Source organism: Oenanthe melanoleuca, chromosome 5, assembly GCF_029582105.1.
Source record: "Oenanthe melanoleuca isolate GR-GAL-2019-014 chromosome 5, OMel1.0, whole genome shotgun sequence".
NCBI classification, from domain to species: domain Eukaryota; kingdom Metazoa; phylum Chordata; class Aves; order Passeriformes; family Muscicapidae; genus Oenanthe; species Oenanthe melanoleuca.
This window is the reverse complement of record NC_079339.1, coordinates 16062332-16081093: the sequence shown is the minus strand read 5'-3', so window position 1 is coordinate 16081093 and position 18762 is coordinate 16062332. Positions and strand designations below refer to the sequence as shown.

The window sequence follows — 18762 nt, the reverse complement described above, 5'->3', positions numbered from 1 at the left end:
GATTTTTATTGATGTTGATTTTATGCTATAATTTTATACTTTTCATACTTCAGTGTGCTAATGTTTTGTTCAAAATAAATCTCAATGATACAAAATGATGAGCTAAACCTAGCATTTAATTTTCCAAATGGTACTTGCACATTCTGCATTTTTATACATATGCTAATACCTACTAATTAGAATCATAACAAAGACTTTAAAGATAGGAATTAGGGAGAGAAACTTTCCAAACCAAAATTGATTCGTTATATGACAAAACAAACACTAGAACAGTTTCTTCTGTATAACATGCAAAATATTCTCACAATAGGAGAATTGGAAGAATCCTAATAGGAAAAAAAAAATTTAAAAACTACATGCTATAAATTTGCCTTTTCATTATGTTCAGACCCAAACACTGCTAAAATAAAAAATTATCATCTATATTTTATCATAGCTCAAAAATACAAAAGATGGCACCAATTTCTGTGTGGTATGCAAAGTCTAGGTACGGTATTAGAAATGGGTGACAAACACCATGCAAGAACTTACTCATAAAACTAATACTGCAGTATTATGGCTAAATTCCCTGTAGCAAAAATTAGTCTTATTGTTTTAGAGCACTTAAAGGACCAGGGAAGCTTCTACACTCATGTGCTTTTTTACAAGTATGAAGGCATATTTTACTTTTTATCAGCACTGTAACTACATTAGCTTAAAAGGTTGTTTCACAAAAGCCTAAAAAAGATGAAGTAATATGATTTCATTGAATGGGAAGATCCTAATCAGTACCTTGTATTAGCAATTTAATACCAAAGACCACTGAGACAGGCCTGGAGGTTAAAATCCATCATCTTTCTAGTAAAACTCCTCTGATACGTTCTGAAAGCACCTGCCTTTGTAATAAAAATAATATTCCATCAATCACTCTGCTTTTAGATAAAAGCCATAAGCAAAATTATGCTCACTAGAAATATATTCATATATGTTGAAATCCCGAGAAGTATTTCGGCATGGCAGGCAAGCAGCGTCACACTATTAGAACTACAAATTCTGTCACCTTTTAGCAAGTGACCGGCAGCAGGCCACTCAGAAGTGCTTGGCAATGGAAGAAGGTTTGTTTTCACAGTAGTTAATGCTTACTTTACGGCTAATCCATCTCAACTTTGCAGGCGTGCTTACCTCAGCAATCTGCACCTTTGAAATAAGTAAAGGGAGAAGTTTATATTCCTGTTCCTGACTGCTCTTTTCAGTGTTTGTGTGAGTTCATCTGCGGGTACCCTGCTCCACAAGGACAGCATGAGTATTCCAACTGCTATCAGACTGATTACCTTTTCCTTACTATGAACCCTGAGAAAAACAAACCCACCCCCCATCCCCAAACAAACAAAAATCCCCCAACAAACCCAAATCCTGAACTGCAATTCAGACTACTTAGATATCTGTAGTATACAAAATGCTGTTCAGAAAATGACAAGCCCATCCCTTAGTTAAAACCACCTTGCATATCTCTTACACTATGTGTTGTGCACGTTTCTCCTTAGCAGTCATCACCTTGGTCACACACAGAAGATATCCTTGGAGCCATATTCTCAGTAGGAGTGCCACACTGAAGGAAATAACATTATTGGCATTATTGGGAAACAGGATGTGCAAGAGAGTTTTGTTTTTTTTCTTTTTTTTTTTTGTATGCAAATTCCCGACTTACATCTTCAAGGAATATTTGGGCAAGGGGAGAACAAAATCAAGCTGAGAGCTTTACATAACCAGCAAACAAATAAACAGCAAGAAGAGGATGGAACAAGATAATGCTCTGAATACTCTTGTCTAACTGGAAGGGAAAGCCAAGAATCCCTGCAGGAAACACAAAGTAGAAGCAAACTGTCTTATTTGCTATTGCTTCTGTGTTTAAAAACATCCCCAGTATGCATAAATCAAGATGTCATTGGCAGTGAAAACAGAAGCCCAGCTTAACTCCATAGCTACAAGGCTCTGTTAATCCCTCTCTAACATTCTCACTAGGGTCCCCAGCTTTCTTTTGTTCTCATATCATGCTGTGACCAAAAAAAAAAAAAAAAAAAAAAAAAGAAGACACATACGGAAGAAATTTGTATTCAGTTGTCAGATATCCGATAAAGGTATCTCCCTCATAGTCACAGTAGTGAAAATTAAAGCAAGCAGAGGCTACGGGAGCATACGGACAATCATTCCAATTTTTTGAACACAAATTTATTTACAACAGCACCTGAAACACTGAGAACAGTCACAAATGTAGTCTAACATGGATCAACATAAAATAGCAACATCATTATGTGGAGGCTTTTTAAAGATAATCAGTTTATAGAAACATTTCTAGTTTGTGATTATGTCAGTTTTGTTTATTATTATTGCAAGGTGTAATAAGAGAAATGCTGTCCTCAGGAAACCTATTGGAAGGAGAAACCGGAGTAATAGAAAGCAACAGTTCTCCCCTATAGAAAGAGAACCTCCTGCTTTGGCACAGCCATGCTGAAAATCCAGACAGCTCTTCTTTAGACAAGGTGTAACCCACTGAAGTGTGTCAGGGAGGTTACAAATGCTGCTGCCACAGTGCAGTTGAGGAAGCAGGCACTGCATGCTCAACTTTTTTTTGTTTTCCTTCCACTCCCAGATGTGAAATACTTTCACAATTAGCCAATGAATGTATCAACAACAACTTCACTGGTTTGTTTCAATAAAAGCTATACCTTCTAAAGAAGAGAGAACAAAAGACCCACTTCTATCTGCACATCTTTTCATAATAAAGACTTGTAAAAGCTGCTAAAGCCTCGTCTGCTCCACTGGCATAGGACAAGATCATTCTTTAGATGATACAGGACTTAATCTTCTCCAATATATTCTGGAGAATGTAATGCCTAAATGATTCAAGGTCTACTGTATTTAAAGGAAATGTAATCTCACCAGAAAGTGCAAAGGAACGAGACTCAGATGTTGGACACTGCAATACATACTTTAGTTATCTTTTGAACAGAGTTAGCTAAACCAATACAAATTCTTGAGAAATCTACATGCACAATATCTTGTACAGAATATTTTCAATATTTCAACAATTTGACTTAAAGCTTACTAAAGAAGGAAGCCAGGAAAGAGCAGTAGGTTTTCATAAGCCTAAGGTGCAAAAAGTTCCAAAGAATGCAAAAAGGTCATTTCCAGTCACTACACAAACCTGATTTATTCTCAGCATGATACCAGCAAATCACAGGTAGTATTTAACCGATCAGCTGCTTGAACTGGATTGGTTATATATTAGTCCTTGCAATACCCAGCAGAATCACATCTTCTTTTTCTACATACTTAGTGCTTATATGTCTCCTGATCAAGACTTTTCTCCTCTATTTATATTACATAAATAAAGGTAGGTTTATTAAGCTAGTGCCATAAAACTGAGAAATACAAAGTGTATTTAGAACACATACTGAGCTCTCTTGTGCACACACAACACCAACAAAACCCCATCAACAGGGAAAGCACTCATCTAATGAGAAAAAACCTCCAATCATTATTCTTTTTATCACAGATCCTCATCCTAAGCATTCTGTCTGAAGAAATTTCAATTTGGCATTTACGTAATTTTAAATGGCAATTACATTTAGGGAAAGCACCTTCAACCTATGATCTTTTTATTTCCTATTTCCAGATGCTAAAGTAATTCCTGCTGAAGGATTATAATTAGCAAACTGACTTAAACTTTAATACTGTAGTGCATTATTTTGTTTTAATAAAAAAAAATTACCAGACTGAAAACAATTCTTCAAATTATGACAGAAGTTTATATAAATTTTAAAAGCTTAAGCTCATAATAACCAAGAGGAAACCAAGCAAGTTTCAAGTTTTTAAATTGTTCAGGAAGCACTGCAGATTGAAGACCACCAAGGCCAATGTACCATCTGGCTCTTCTGAAAACACAAGTAGATATTTGTCTTTGAAAAAGACCTATCATAAGAAAAACAAACAAGTGCAGGTTAGACAAACAACAGGAGATCAATAATACAACTCATATACCAACCAAGTGGTCTCATTTCCAAATTTGCATTCTGTTCTTGATAAAACAGATTTTACTGTAATTCTTACCTCCTCCTGGGGAAGAATGAGAAAATGTGGCATATTTTCACCTCTAGAAAACTAGAAAGAAAAGCAAGAGCGCCACCACGATTCAGTATTAATATCCTGGAATATTTTAAAGTCCATAGAATTTCAAATCTTCTCCCCTAATAACCATTTCCATCTTCTTCTCTCATTATCATTGCATTATCAAGATCATTAAAAGTTACTAGAAAGATTAACATTTGTCGAATGACAGTCACAGTCCCAAAGGTGACATTTCAACAATGAACAGCAAATACCAGAAGAGTGACTTATGTCATCCTTCAGAATCACATACTATAAATCAGGGCCCCGAAACAAATGCAAGAATGAAATATGCTAACAAGACAGCTGACTTCATGAATAATAAATCTGAAAAAATTGGCCGTAGTCAAAAAGGTATTAACTTAAAACAATGAAAAAGAAGTATCAATTTCAATCTTTCTGCCTGACATCTTTGGAGGTGAAAATGTACAAGTAGTATATGACTTAAAAATCATGAGGAAAGGCATTCCATGAGTACTTGAAGTTTTTCAAACAAAAACACCAGCTTTTTTTTCCAAACTCAAACACCAGTACATTTAGTACTTTTGTAAGGAGGAACAGATATTGAAAATTAGTGTTACAAGAGGTAGTTTAGAAGGGAGTTACGTACTTCTCCCTCTGTAGTAATCAGATTTTTGTGAAGCATTTCAACTTCCTGTACATGAAAAGGGGAGGCATTTGCAAACAGAAGATTAGGTTTTACTGTGCTGTTAAGCAAATATGTTCTGAATATCTACCTCTGCATCTCAGAACTATCATAATGCAAAACAGCCTACCAAGACCAGTACTGCATTCTGATAGTATCCAACACCATAACGATTCAGAAGACTCCATAAATCTCTGGAAATGCAGCTAATTGCCCAACACCATATCCTAAGAGAAATTTCTTCCCAACTCACTGCTCAGTTTTGATGCACAGACTGAAAACCAGCATTATCCTTGCTAGCACTCTTGCTAATGTTGTTAATCTTTCCAGAACTGTACTATTTACCTTAGTGAATCATAGAATTTAAATCCTCAGCTCAACTACGGGCTGTATACAAAAATTCTTCCTATTTATTATTATTTCAACCTTCTAGTGTGATGCAATACACCAAAACTGTTCTTTATGGTCAAAGTATGCTGGCAAATCAATTGCCTTTAAACACACTTTTGCCTTATTCTCCCCCTCGTTTTTGAACTTGCTGTTGCTTTGCCATATGATGAAGCAGAAAAAGTATTTACTGAAACCCAGCTAACCTGAAGCTCTTCAGTGTTTGATTTTGTAACAAGAGCATATTGGAGAACTCATTCTTTCTTTTAAAGTCTGAGCACCTACTCAGACCGTATGAAACTCACATTGTCATTTTACTACTAAACTCCAAAAAACTGGCACAAAAAAAAAGCAAATACAAAATGAGATTAAAAAGTAACAGTTTCATGTTACTAGCTGGCTGTCACTCTAGAATAATATTTGTTTTAGGAACCACGAGTTAATGTGTAGCCCATGGCTATATGATAACCATTGTCTCCCTCAGAGACTTGACTCCTTTTTAGACAGGTTTATCACACAGTATTTTTACTTCATGTCCTGTGCACTCCACCCATACCACTAGTCTCCAGGGATCTTAGAGGAACAAGCCACGGGGAGAGTTCCTGTAAGCAGGAACATTATAACTTTCAGTGGGAACATGAGTCCAATTTGCATTAGTTATTCCCACAGCTCTTGAGTCCTGCCTTTTTTTTTTTTTTTTACATATAACAAGTCCATATACTTTGGCATATACCAGCAAAAGGACAAATGGACAGTTGATTTTACTTAGACTCTTCAAGAAACTTCATATTTGCATCACTCTTTGGTAACAATGCATTATTTTTCATCAAAAAGATGCCAAGTCTAGGATGTATTATCCCTCTTATTTTAAGGAATACTGACCAATCTACTCCATTGTTTGGTTAGCAGTACCAAACAGTTTTAATCAACTTTCTCCCTGTAGAGCTACTAGAACTTTGTGCCATTCTAAAAAAGCTTAAGATAAAAGTTAGTGAATTGTGGAATTAAGATGAATAGGGGAAAAAAAGAACATCTTCCTATTTCACTTTGCTAGGAACAAAAAGATCTTTGTGGATTTGGTTTGCACTTGCAGTCTGGCTCCCCCATCACAACAGCCTTTAACCTTCTCCACTGTTCCATAGCTTGACTATGTCCAGCTTGGCTTCCACATAAATTGATGGACACAGTAAGAGCAGAAAACATGGAACAGTTACTGAACTCTAGTTTCAAAGGTAACAGCAGAGGATAAAATTTTGCACAAAGTTGAACATTTCAGCCTCATCACCTGGTAGCCTGCTGCAGGTCTCTACTTGCTAAATTGGAACATGTGACAAACCAGGCCAGAGACATTTATCTGGATGAACAATAAACCACTCTTTAGGTCAGGCATGTACTGGAATTCCCCAGAGCCAAGTTCTTCAGGCATTTGTTTTGACAGCTACGTTTCAATTACCAACAGTGATTGTACATAAGATATTATTGTGTGCAGTATTAAAAAAAAAAATAAAAATAAATCAAGCTCTTAGTAATAATGGAAAATAATTATCATTCCTTTATTAAACCCAGACAGGAAATGATGTCTGCTAGCAAAGTTTTATAACATGCATAAGCACCATCCTTATTCCCATATTTGCTTCCTCTTTGCTCAAAATCTGCTTCCTTAGACAGCAAGGCTGTTTCTAGCACTGGAGACTATCACCTGCTGAGACCTCTCATGCATTCTCAGGTTTGCTTTCCAAATTTTTAATTCTTTTTTCTACTGCTTGTCATTGGAAGAGTGCTTTGGCACTCAAGAAGTCAAAGGATTCAAATTTGAATTGCATCTTTTAAAACACATCAAGACCTTCATGGAAGGTGTCCTTCAGAAATTAAGCAACCTCCATGTTAGCTTAAATCATTATGCCTACTGAAATATTTAACACCTTTTATTTTACATTTCCAGCTTGGTTCAGAAATACTGTGGATAGATGACACACCTAAACAAGTAGAACCAATGTGTTTAAATGTGTATATTTTAATAAAGTTACTTCCTTCTCAAGAAATTCTTGCCAACTTTTTTATTTTATAATAATGACTTCCATGTTTCAGAATAAAATGTTTAAATATTGGAATTCATAAATCTCCTAGGTGAGACTATTTCTTCTTTAATTATAGAATGGACTACAACTAAAAAAAAAACCCAAACAAATCAACCAACCAGAAAAAAACAAAACCCCAGGAAGTGATTTTGTCCTGCAAGATAATAGATTACATTGCATGTGTTTCATGAACTGCAGAAAATAGTTCTTCATTAACAAGATGCCTCCTTGCCAGTATTCCCAAGGAGTCAAACATTGAGAGCTGGTAAGTCTTCACTCTACCTAAAACCAAGAGGAACTTGATTTAAACAGAAACATTGATTCTATTAACATTAACGAGAAAATACAAGTCTGTGAATATGCAAATAGTACCCTGCCCACTTAAAAAGTTACACCACATATAGCAACTGCCTACATTTTAGTGGATGACTGTGCATATCCTGTCTGAAGCAGCCTGGAAAAATACTTATAAACTAAAAAAAAAAAAAAAAAAAACCAAAACAACCCACCAAAAACAAAAAAAAAAACACCCCAAAACAAAAACTACCAGCTTATTAGAGTACTGTGTGAAAACAGAAAGGTCCCCTTTAAAAGGCAAACCAACAAACCAACCACATTACCTACAAAGTTGCAGTTAAATACCTAAATGCTTGTGCATTACAAGCATGAGCCCACAATCTCCCCTTTCTCAGATGAGTTTTCATAGCACTTTACTCCACTTGCTCAAGCCTCAACAAGCTCAAGTGACTCAGACCAGTACCTTCATATTCATCAGGGTGGGGCAAGGGAAGAAAACCTCAGTACAGACACTCTGGGGTTATGAGAATGCAAATCACCCAATTTAGCAATTTGAATAGCACCCATAACTCAAAGCTAAAACCTGTGCTACACCAGACCATATGCTAAGAGCTTATCATATGCCTAATACAAAACATTCATAAATACATCCAAAAAAAACCCTGAAATTTCAGGTTAGTCTTCAAAAATACTCATCACCAATAGCACCATAATAATCGAGTGAAGAAGGGACACAGTAAGAACAACTGCTGTTAGATGCCCACTTAGGAATACTGTGGGAAAAAAAGTACTATCTGGCTGCAACAAAAAGGAGACACAGACAGGACTACAAGAACATCAGAACTGCAGGTTAGCCCAGGCACCCCAAAAAGAAATTACAAGGGAACCAAGAAAGGCTGGCTTACACAACAAAATAAGACAACATTGGAAAAAATTAGGGCTATCTTAAGATTTGTATACCTTAGACCAGAACATGCAAATGATTCCATTTCTAACCTCCTTCCCTTCCTAGAAGACATCCAGATAACCTTAAATAGCAAGACCAGTACCCAAATATGGCTTTTTGAATGTAGGCTGGCCAACTCCTTAAAAAGTTACCAGTCCACACCTAAACCAGCAGATGAGATTTCTTCAGCTGACATGGAACTGTACTAACATGGTATTGTACTATATTAACGATACTACAGTACTATTGTACTGTATTAACATGGCTTTGTTCAAAACAGCCTATTAACATAAACAAGAGATACAAGCATGCCCAGAAGCTTTTTATTTCTTTCCCAAGTACATTTGTTGGTCTAATAAAAGTTATTAGCCCTCACTACAAACTTGGTTCCTTTTATATCTGATGGAGAACAGCCACACACTAACACTATTGTAGACATGATAATTACGAAGGTTTTGCAGACTGGAATTCCAGCAAGACCTGGATATCATCAGACAGAAGACTGACTGGGGAAAAAAAAAAAAAAAAAAAGAAAGAAAAAAAAGAAGATATTTATCATTTACCTGACACAAACCTGAAACCACAGAGTTAATCCTGTAACCTGAGCCCATCTGCAAAGTAGACACCTCCTCATAAAAAAACATCTCCATCCAGTTTTGCATAACTTATTAAGAAGGAACAAAGCCTTTCCTGAGCAACTCCATGCTAGTTTACGAAGAACCATGTAAAACAAAAGTTCTGTAAATGAGGAAATTCTAGACTGAAGTTTATTAACAGAAGCAGTGAGGAAAAAAATATGAGAGTCAAGATCACTTCTATGCAACCTGTTTCACACAAATTCTGTTAATTATGTGAAAATACTAGAAGAATTCTCAGGTAAAGGTCCCAAGAATTTAGACATTCAGTGTAGAAGAGGGACAACAGTGATCCAGTCACTGAACATTGGTGATAAAAATATTCAGGGATACCTTTGTAACCCAAGCAGTGCAGAAAGGAAGGGGAAAAGAAATCAAAAAGCAGGCAGATATATTCTGAAGAGCTCCAGTTACCAGACCTGGATCATTTAGAGTTTTCTGCAGTCTTACGTTCTAGCTTAATGGCTTTACTCCTTCAGTGTTCAGAGTAAGAAGGAATTTGATCTATGACAGCCATCTCTGTCTTGATTCCAGTTTCATTTCTGCCATTCTTCAGAAAATTGTACCTAAATCCTGGTTTGGGGGTTATTTTTTGTGTGCATGTGCGTTCAATACTCTTTTTCCACAATCAGGGACAGAGGTTTGCGGATTGTATGAAAAACTTGCACCGTGACCAGTTTCTCTTGGCTGGCAGAATAAAAGGAAACTAACTTTTGAGAAAATTGCCATATTTCCCCCTCCAAGTGGTAAAATTATCACACTGCTCTTTAGGCATTTAATTACATCCATCATTCCAACTGCAAGATTAAATTACTTAAAATTACTGCACATAGTCTCAGGAACAGGGAAGCTCCTAGACTGCAACTGTTTGAAGTGTCAGAAAAAGGCCATGAAGCAACAGCTCTTCCCTCAAGAAGTCTCACTTGATATAACACTTTCCAGTACTACTCTAAAAAACACGATTGCAAAAATAAATTTAAATAATCAGATTTATTCATTCCATGTATAGTTAAGGACATAGCTAATGCTTCACAACCTTATCACCAACCACAAAGGGTAAAAAACAATGGACAAGATCACTTCAGTAGTATTCCACTAGCAAAAACACACATTAAAGTTGTCAGAGAGGTCATCAGCGATGGCAGAATACGCAGATCTGACAATACTGAGTTCAAACTTGGATACACAGCTATCTAAAAATTGCAGTCTCTTATTAATTTTACTCTTTCAAGTATGCTTTCCCTGGGCCCACATCCAGCAGATGTAACAGATGGAAACTGCCAGTGAAATATGGCAAAGTCACGTAGGCCATCATGCGTGAACCAAGCTTCTGAGCACTCTCTTGAATCAGACTGCTGGATTCAGCCAGGCACCCAGAATACCACCTGCCTTCACAGTCACGCCACCACAGAGCCAGCACTTCTCTCAGGTAGATGAAACATGACTTACAGCCAATTGTAAAGTCTGAGTTATTCATAACAGTGAGTATATTTATAGTTTAGCCATAAACTGAATGTAACACTGTGGGACAGCAACTGTGACAGTGCTGTGATGCCACTACCTGCTCCAGGATACTAGCCTAGTCATGGCATCTCCTATTTTCAGACTTTCTGCAGTTTTTCCCAACATTCAAGCAGAAGGATATATCACCAGAAGATAGATCACTAATTATTTTCAGAGTAATTACCACTAATAATCACATTACTACATGATTCCATTCAGTTGATTTAAGTCCTTGCTGCCACCAAAGTAAGTGCTCCCTAAGATTTCTGTTCTCACAAACACCATCATACTATCAACATTATTCATGTAGTCACACCAACAGGCTGTAAGAACTCATTTAGCTGAAAACTAATCCAAGGAGAGGAAACAAGACAGAAGAAAAAAAGAAAGAAGATTTGTTTTCATTCAGATGAGCATCTTAACCTAATGGTCTTCTGAATCCTGATGCTGCTGCAAAGGAGAAGAGGGTAACATACAGAGACATGCAAGGATGGAATATTGATACACTTGAAGAATATTCAACTCTTTTTCTAAGTAAACTAATAGTTCTTTTTTCCTTAGGGACCTTGAAAATTACCTACTCTTCTTGTCCCTCAGCATATTGGAAAAAGATTACTCTAATAAAATAAAACCAGTATTCATGTGCACTGTACTCACCAAAGTAACTTACTGATAAATTCTGTGGTTTGCTAAAGCAACAAAGGTTTTAAAATGCAGGATTTATTTGGCATTTTCTCCAAGAAATCAATAATTAACTATACCAGGACACTTCAGGGAGCAAGGCTCTGCAGTTATTTGCAACCTGTTCTGCACTACAAAAGAGGAACCTTGGCAGTGAACATCTCAGTAATATAACCGAGTGCTTTCAGAACCAGGGAGACATAAGGGAACAGCACCTGGAAAATCTAAATTGCTCTCTTACAGTCATGACTCCTTTTCTACGACTCTAATAGCCCTTGAAACTCACATTTCAAAGTAACAGCACATTTCCACTACTATACTAATGAATATTACAAGTTAATATTTAATGGAGATCTAATTTTACCTGCAGACAGCATTATGTAGTTGTTTCACAGTTAAGTTCTGGTTTAGCAGAGGCACTGCTCCTGTCTGCTAAGGTTTTGAAGTAATATCCAAGTCTCATCAGTAAGCGGTGACTGGAGTGCCAGTGGCTCACAGACAGACATAGATTTATGTGGGGAGAGCAACCTGGGACCTCACAGGTAATGTTACACCTATAAATAGAATCAAATAAGGAACATATGAATATTTTCTGCCCAATGGGACCCTACATGTCTGGTTTACCCGTTCTGAGTTATTTTCAGCTCCCTTAAAGTAGGGAAAATAGCATGTGAAGCCAAGAATCTGCAGGGAATGGAATGCAAGGGAAACACCTGTTGTGAGGTCAGTTAAAAAATGGAACAAAGATACACACCATGCAAGCTGTGAAAGGTGAGAGGTTGCAGCAGTTTCTAGAGGGAAGACTGCCTTATAAAGGCAGGAGACTTTCTTCACTGGATATGACTAAAGGGAAAAAAGGGGAAAGCAGTCCCTACAGCTACAGCCAGCTGAAAAATGTCCAGTGTTATTCCTTTCTTCCTTTAAATAGAAATATTTTCTATAATTAGTAAGTTTTGAACAGTACCCAGAATAAAAATCGTTACCTACTTTTTATATAAAGGTCTGCTAGATAAAGGCAGGTTCAACTGTATGATGCACCAGCCAATCTGACAGCTAAGCTTGCTGGATTTTTCACTGCTCCCTCTACAAGGTCCACTCCTTACAATTAATGGACTTGATGATCCTTATGGCTCCCTTCCAACTCGAGATATCCTAGTGCACCCCACTCAAAAGCAACAAAGGTTTAGTCTAACAGGTGACAAACAGCATACTGGGTCTTTATTGACTCAGAACTAGAACACTGGTGTGCTTTGTTCACATGTCATCCTCAGCTGTTCCGGCTCAAGGTTAGGACTTCTCTGCATGACATTATTCTTCCTATTTCACCATAACTCATTTTGAACTGGACAGTGTCTTAAGGCCTTATAAGAACATTTCTTAAAGACCCTTCCACAAATGCAGAATGGAAGACAAAACAGCACTATGTGTTACTTTTCTTCTAGCCTTTAAAATTACCACAGGGGTAGTGTAGCAAAATCCTATATGCAAAACAAATGAAAAAACTGCCAGCTTAATTTAAGTCCATGACGGTTACAGCTGAATGAAATAAATGCATGACATACATGTCTCCTCTACTAAACAAATCTAGCAGTGTGCTGACCTTGAGAAGTTCTCTTACACTGTTTTCAAAAAAATCACCAGTATAGCATATATTCAAAAAGACTGAATTTGCATAATTACTGTGTTATTCCACTACAACATACTTTCCAATGACCTATCCTGATGAGATGAAGACTATGCAAGGCAGCACATATATATGGTGTTTATAATGGATTAACTGACATTACAAAGTAAAATCTGCAAGTGTGAGGGTTATTAGTTTCTATTAGACATTATTCAGTTTACAGCTGTAGCTAGTTGCTCTGTCTTGCAGACCACAGATCACCTGAGCAGACAGAAATAATCTGTGCTGTCTTCAGGCACAAGTGTCCTGACCAGAAGTTTGTTTCTTCTGCCACCTGTATTTTCCTTATCTTTCCAGGACATTAGTTTTCTCTAACTGTCCTCAAAGTTGAAGATGTGGAATATGAGAAAAGGATAGCCTTCAATCATTTTAGGCCCTTCTGTTCAAGTCACTAGATCACAACATATGAAAGAACAAATAACTAAGCATGGATGGTATGACTGTATTGATAACAAAACCTAAAACTTAAATGAAGAAGAAATCCCTTTTGCAAACAGCATCTCTCTTTATTGCACTTATACTCTAATAAAAAAATGCTGGGAGAAGGAGCTGTGAATTGTTGTCAAATCAGTGTAAGCATCTCTCTCAGCTTCAATCAGTATAGTCTATTAACCTACTAAACTACAAAGTTTATAGAATAGATGAAGCTCAAATTATGATTGCATTTAACAGGCAATTGTTTGTAAAATACTTGGTTTCTCTCTTCTCTTATTACATAACAGCTCACCAAAACCACAAAAGTACTCGATACTACTCTCCTATGAAAAAAATGCAAAAAGCATCAGACAGCACTGCTGAAGATGAAACCATATCAGATTTATTAGCACCATTAATATGTTTTACTCCTATCCAGCTATGGTATTTTTAAAAAAGTTTGAAAAGAAAGCTTCATAAGTGAAGGGACAATGCCTGCCTTTATTGCTAATTTGAACTTCAAGAGCAGTTCAATGCTATTTAGAACAGAAAAGTTTGGAATCTCTTCCAAAGCAGGTAATATGGCAAATGTTGAGCAAAGCAATTAAGCAACACTGATCTCTAGTCAAAATTGCACTTAAAATATATCCTTTGTAAAACAAATAAGCTCAAAATGGTCTTTTTTATTAATGCACAGAATGCATAGAAGAAACCATAGAGTTTCACCAACATCAGTATTAATGCTGCATTCAGTGGAAGGGTCAAATATACTAATCAACCACAGAAAAGGCTCTGGCTTTACTTTGGTGCTAAACCAAGGATCGTACCATGCCAGCAGCTCATTCTTTTCAGCTTTCTTCCTTAGGACTTGACTGGATTTTGAAGCACTTGACTGAACAGAAGGCAGCACCCAGAGAAGTTCTGCTGTGTGACCACTTAAGCCTGTAGCTGTTTGTTAATCCGTAATAAATTCACTATTGTTGAATTTGTAAGCCTCAGCTTCCGGGTTTTTTTTTGTATATTAAGTACTCTAAGGTGATCAGAGACACTTGGGCTGCTGCTCTTTGTGGTATGATTAGAACTTACCCTTCCCCCCACATTCCAAGGGACCACAAGAGAAGGGGAGGACCAGGAAGGGATAAAGCAGATCTCACTCTAAACATCTATCAGATAAACGCGACACCAGCTCCAAGGGTCGAGATCTAGAACAGGAACAGCTCTTACTGCTGCCTAATTTAACACACTTGCACTCGAAGGATCATCTTCCATTAACACAGAGTCAAAACAGAGGGTGTTTATCACAGCAAAAAGTTAAGAAAGCACAGCCAGTAAGGAGACACACAAGACCTTCTGCAGGGGTTGGGAAAGCTGAAATCACAAACCACCACCTTCCCAAAGCAGTAGGGAATAAGAATGATCACAATGGTTTTATTAGTGAGGACACTTAGGAAAGAGACACCACCAAGAAGCAGACCAATACATTGTGCTTGCCAGAGGCATCGACACCAATAATGTGTTACTGGGAGAGACCTGTTTTCCTATTACTATGCAGGTTTTTCATCAGCCCTGTCCTCCTCACATCAGAGACCCAAACACCTGAAGCTCCCACTAAAGAAAGGCTGAGCAAGTGGCATTACCCCAACTTCTGCCTGGGCAGGCAAATGTCCTCAGTTTCTTTGTCAAGCAGCAAGACGGATGTTTCCATTTACAAACACAGATGCTAGCAGCAGGCATAACTTGGCCAGAAATAAGAATGGGTCCCCCAGGACTTCTAGCCTTTCCCACTTCAAAATATCAATGCTCCCCCTTCCTGCCATAATCACACACAACCATTCCCCTGACATGTGCACAAATAGAACTAACAGCGCTTTAAGGGAGAAAACATTAAGAGCATCAGTGGGACAATACTGGGTTTGGTCAGGAGAGAAACATATCAGGAAATAGCTGAGAACAAGCGAGTAACACACAAATGACTCAGGATCCATTCCCATTACAATGGGGAAGACAGGCAAGTCTTTTCCACACATGGACGGATCTACCCACCCTGGGTAAAAAAGTGCGGAACAATCGCCTGTTTTTTTGTAGTGACTACAAGAAGCCTAGAATGTTTTTCATAAGAAAAGCATCATTCTAATATACTGCGAGTTTGGCTAAAATAAATCTTGATTCTTTTCTGCTTTACAATATAATTTGCACAGAATAAGTACAGCTGATGTAGTGGGGCATATAATATTTTGAGTCATACAAGTAACTTGCATAAGTCCTGGGTTTGACCTTTTTTTGTAATTACAGTAACACTCTTTGACACTGCAGCTTTTACTTTTACGAAGTCAATGTAACAGACCACCTGTGCTTTACGGTTGTTACAAAAGACATCAAAACAAGCTTGTCATTTCTATTTTCATTGACACCATGTATCAACAGAGTGCAGCCCTGTGACTTACAAGACACAAGGCTCGCAGTGCATGGCACCCAGACCCCTTGACATGCCACAAATATTGTCCTTCTGCTGCTCAGCCTGCTGGAGGAAAAGCCAGCCATGAGCATTCCCTCCATCAGAGTGAGTGAGGGGTCAGACTCAGTAACACTTGGTATTGACAGCTGGTTCGAGAGTTGGATGCGACCCGTGCGAAGGCAAGTAACAAGTGCACTCTCATCACCAAACACATCAGCAGCAGACAAAAGGCAACACACACGCAAATGACCCCACTAAACACACCACATCCATCCACTGCGACAAAAAGAGTTTACCTTCTGTTCTAGGCACATCAGCGTTAGAAAAGGAGGCAACCTAGGTGGCAAAGACCACATTCGGGAACTGCTGTGAAGAACAGACTAAGTGCAGCAGGTTATCACTGCAGCGCTAGTTTTGCTGGAGCATAATTATTCACAGTTCACCTGAGTGCAGGTCGCCAGCAGAATTCATGCAAGAAGCAACCGAGAATATCTCGTCTGGGATACTGGTAGCGTATCAGGTCACTCCCATCAACTGCATCTCCCTCTCCTGCACTGAGGTTTCCAGCCCTTCAACCTGCAGCAAACAGCTCTCTACCTTCTGTCTCTGTGTAATTAGCACTATTAATCCCAGGCTATCCAAGCCCCCTGGCGTGGCTCTGATTTGGCGTTAATCTCTGCCGAGGTCTCTTCTTCCTCCCCATAGAAAGCCATTTAAACCTTGGCACGCCTTTCGGTTTAGAGCGATGTTCTGTCGCGGGGGGATTAGCCCCACACCGCACGGGTGGGAAGCACAGAGAACTGCTACACCTGGGCCGCCTATACCGCAGGAAGGGAAGGAAAAGTTACTTTTCCAGAGAGCCGGCGCTCGGGACAGGACGAGGGCAGCTGCGCACCGCGCCGTGCCCGCGGGCGCAGCGCTCGCCAGGGACGCCCGGGGCTGAGCTGCAGCCGCCCTCCGCTGCCGCCGGCAGAACTGATTAGTCATTAGCGCCGCACGCGGGGCTCGGCTGCCGGCAGCGGGGCCGCGCCGGGAGAGCTCCGGAGGGAGGGACGCTGAGGGGGCCCCACTCACCCCATGAGCCAGTCCATGGCTGGGTCCCGCCGCGCCGGGAAGCTCCCGCGGCCGCCGACTCGCCGCTCACCGCCCGCTCATGGGGGCCGGGGCCGCTGCGCGCTCGGGGCTCCTCCCTCGGCCGCTGCGTCCGTCGGTCCGTGCCCCGGTCTGTCGGTCCCTCCCCGGCCGCGGGCGGGGCGGCCGCCGGGTGCCCCCCCCGGGCTGACACTCGCGCACTGGCGCGGCCGGAAGTAAACACACCGCCAGGGCCAACCCGGAAGCGGCCCCGCGCCGCCCCGCCGCCCCACCGCCCCGCCGCGCGGGGCACGCCGGGAGATGTAGTCCGGCCAGGGACCCCCGGCATCACCCGGACCCCTCTGCGGGAGCTCCGCTGCCCGGGCCTCAGTGCTCTAATTCTCGCTAAGGCACGCTGAATCAGGGCCTCTGGGGCAGCGCTGGCACGGCAAATTACTGTATTAATTAGAGACGGTGATGGAATTCCCGAGGGGTCACCAGGGACTCACCCAAGACAGTCCTGCAAAAATGACAGAACGGCTGCTAGGGATGCTAGGGATTGAAGGGATGGTGCCTATCCCCAGACAGCCCAACACTGCACTCTTTGAGGTTTACACAGCCCTAACTTTGACATGTAAATCCTTTCCCCGCGTTCATTGATGCACAGCGTTTCCAGGGGCTCTGTGAGTGATGTGCTCTTGACCGATCTCCCTGATCAGCACCTGCTCAGGTGGGATGTTTACAGGGGCAGAGCTGCTGGAGGTGATCCCATGCTTTGGACACGAGTGTTAATAAAACCTGTGTTCTGGGAAAGTGGTGGATATGTCATTGGACTCCCTGCACTCGCCAATTTTCCAAGGGAAGAACCTTCTATGCGAGGCTGTGACTTAATGTTTCTCTGTCATGGTTGTTTTGTATCTCTCTTGTTTTGTATCTCTCTATAGTAAGGAAAGGTGGTACAGTTATTTTGTATTAAAAAGCATATTGTGCTGTAGTTTTGGGAAGGGACCTTCCCTTTGAAATCTGCTGGGGATCTCTTTGCACAACACGTAACAGATTTATTTTGCTATTCTCCTATAATAGAACTTCAGCCTGAGAATTATCTGGGTATATGGCAGTGTAACATAAGAAATGGAAGGCCAGAACTTGAAAATGCATGTTAGTTGTGTTCCAATGACGTATTTCTCTTTAATACATTTTATCTTTTAATTGTTTTTAGTTTTACTTATCCTTCCATTTAGGAAATGTAGCGGAGGACAGGAAAAAGGTCTTACAGCAAAACCCCCATACTATCCTGAGGTTTGGGCAAGGATTTTTAGAGTGTTTGAAATACCAGATCAAACCATCTGCAGAAAATAATTATCCTTTATGCAGACACTCGATCCAGTCATTATCTGCAAACATTTGAGAACAGATGTCCCTCATTTGAATTATGTTTTCTTGTTGCCCTTTGTTATGGGTATTTTTAGCAGGGCATTTGAGGATGAGCTCCATCCAAATTTACTGTGGGATGCATTGTACCAGGACTAGGGTGTTTAGTCATATGACACATGTTTTAAAGCAGAGATGACTTCTGATACAATGAGTTTGTCATGTCAGATTAGCTGTTTTCCTCCTGATTGTATCAAGGAAAATATACAGCAACTGGCACTAGAAGAATTACTGGTGCAAGAAAAAATCAGACAAGGAACATCTATTTCATTTATCTTTCGTATCATACCTTCCAAGGGCACAAGGCCTTTATCTATATCTCACCTAAGGTGATTATTTTATGAATTTTTTCCATTGACATTACCGTTTTGTTTTGGGTTTTTTTCTT

The 18762-nt window shown here is 39.6% G+C and overlaps 1 protein-coding gene across 1 annotated transcript in view; it reads right to left on the bottom strand.

Moving 5' to 3' along the window:
* Positions 1-17113, bottom strand: part of MOB2 (MOB kinase activator 2) — a 107486-nt gene extending 90373 nt beyond the window's left edge. The window contains exon 1 of the mRNA XM_056492753.1: positions 16947-17113. Within this exon, the coding sequence (XP_056348728.1) occupies positions 16947-16963 (17 nt within the window). The 5' untranslated portion in view covers positions 16964-17113. The remainder of the gene's footprint in view (positions 1-16946) is intronic.
* Between the last annotated feature and the right edge of the window lie 1649 nt (positions 17114-18762).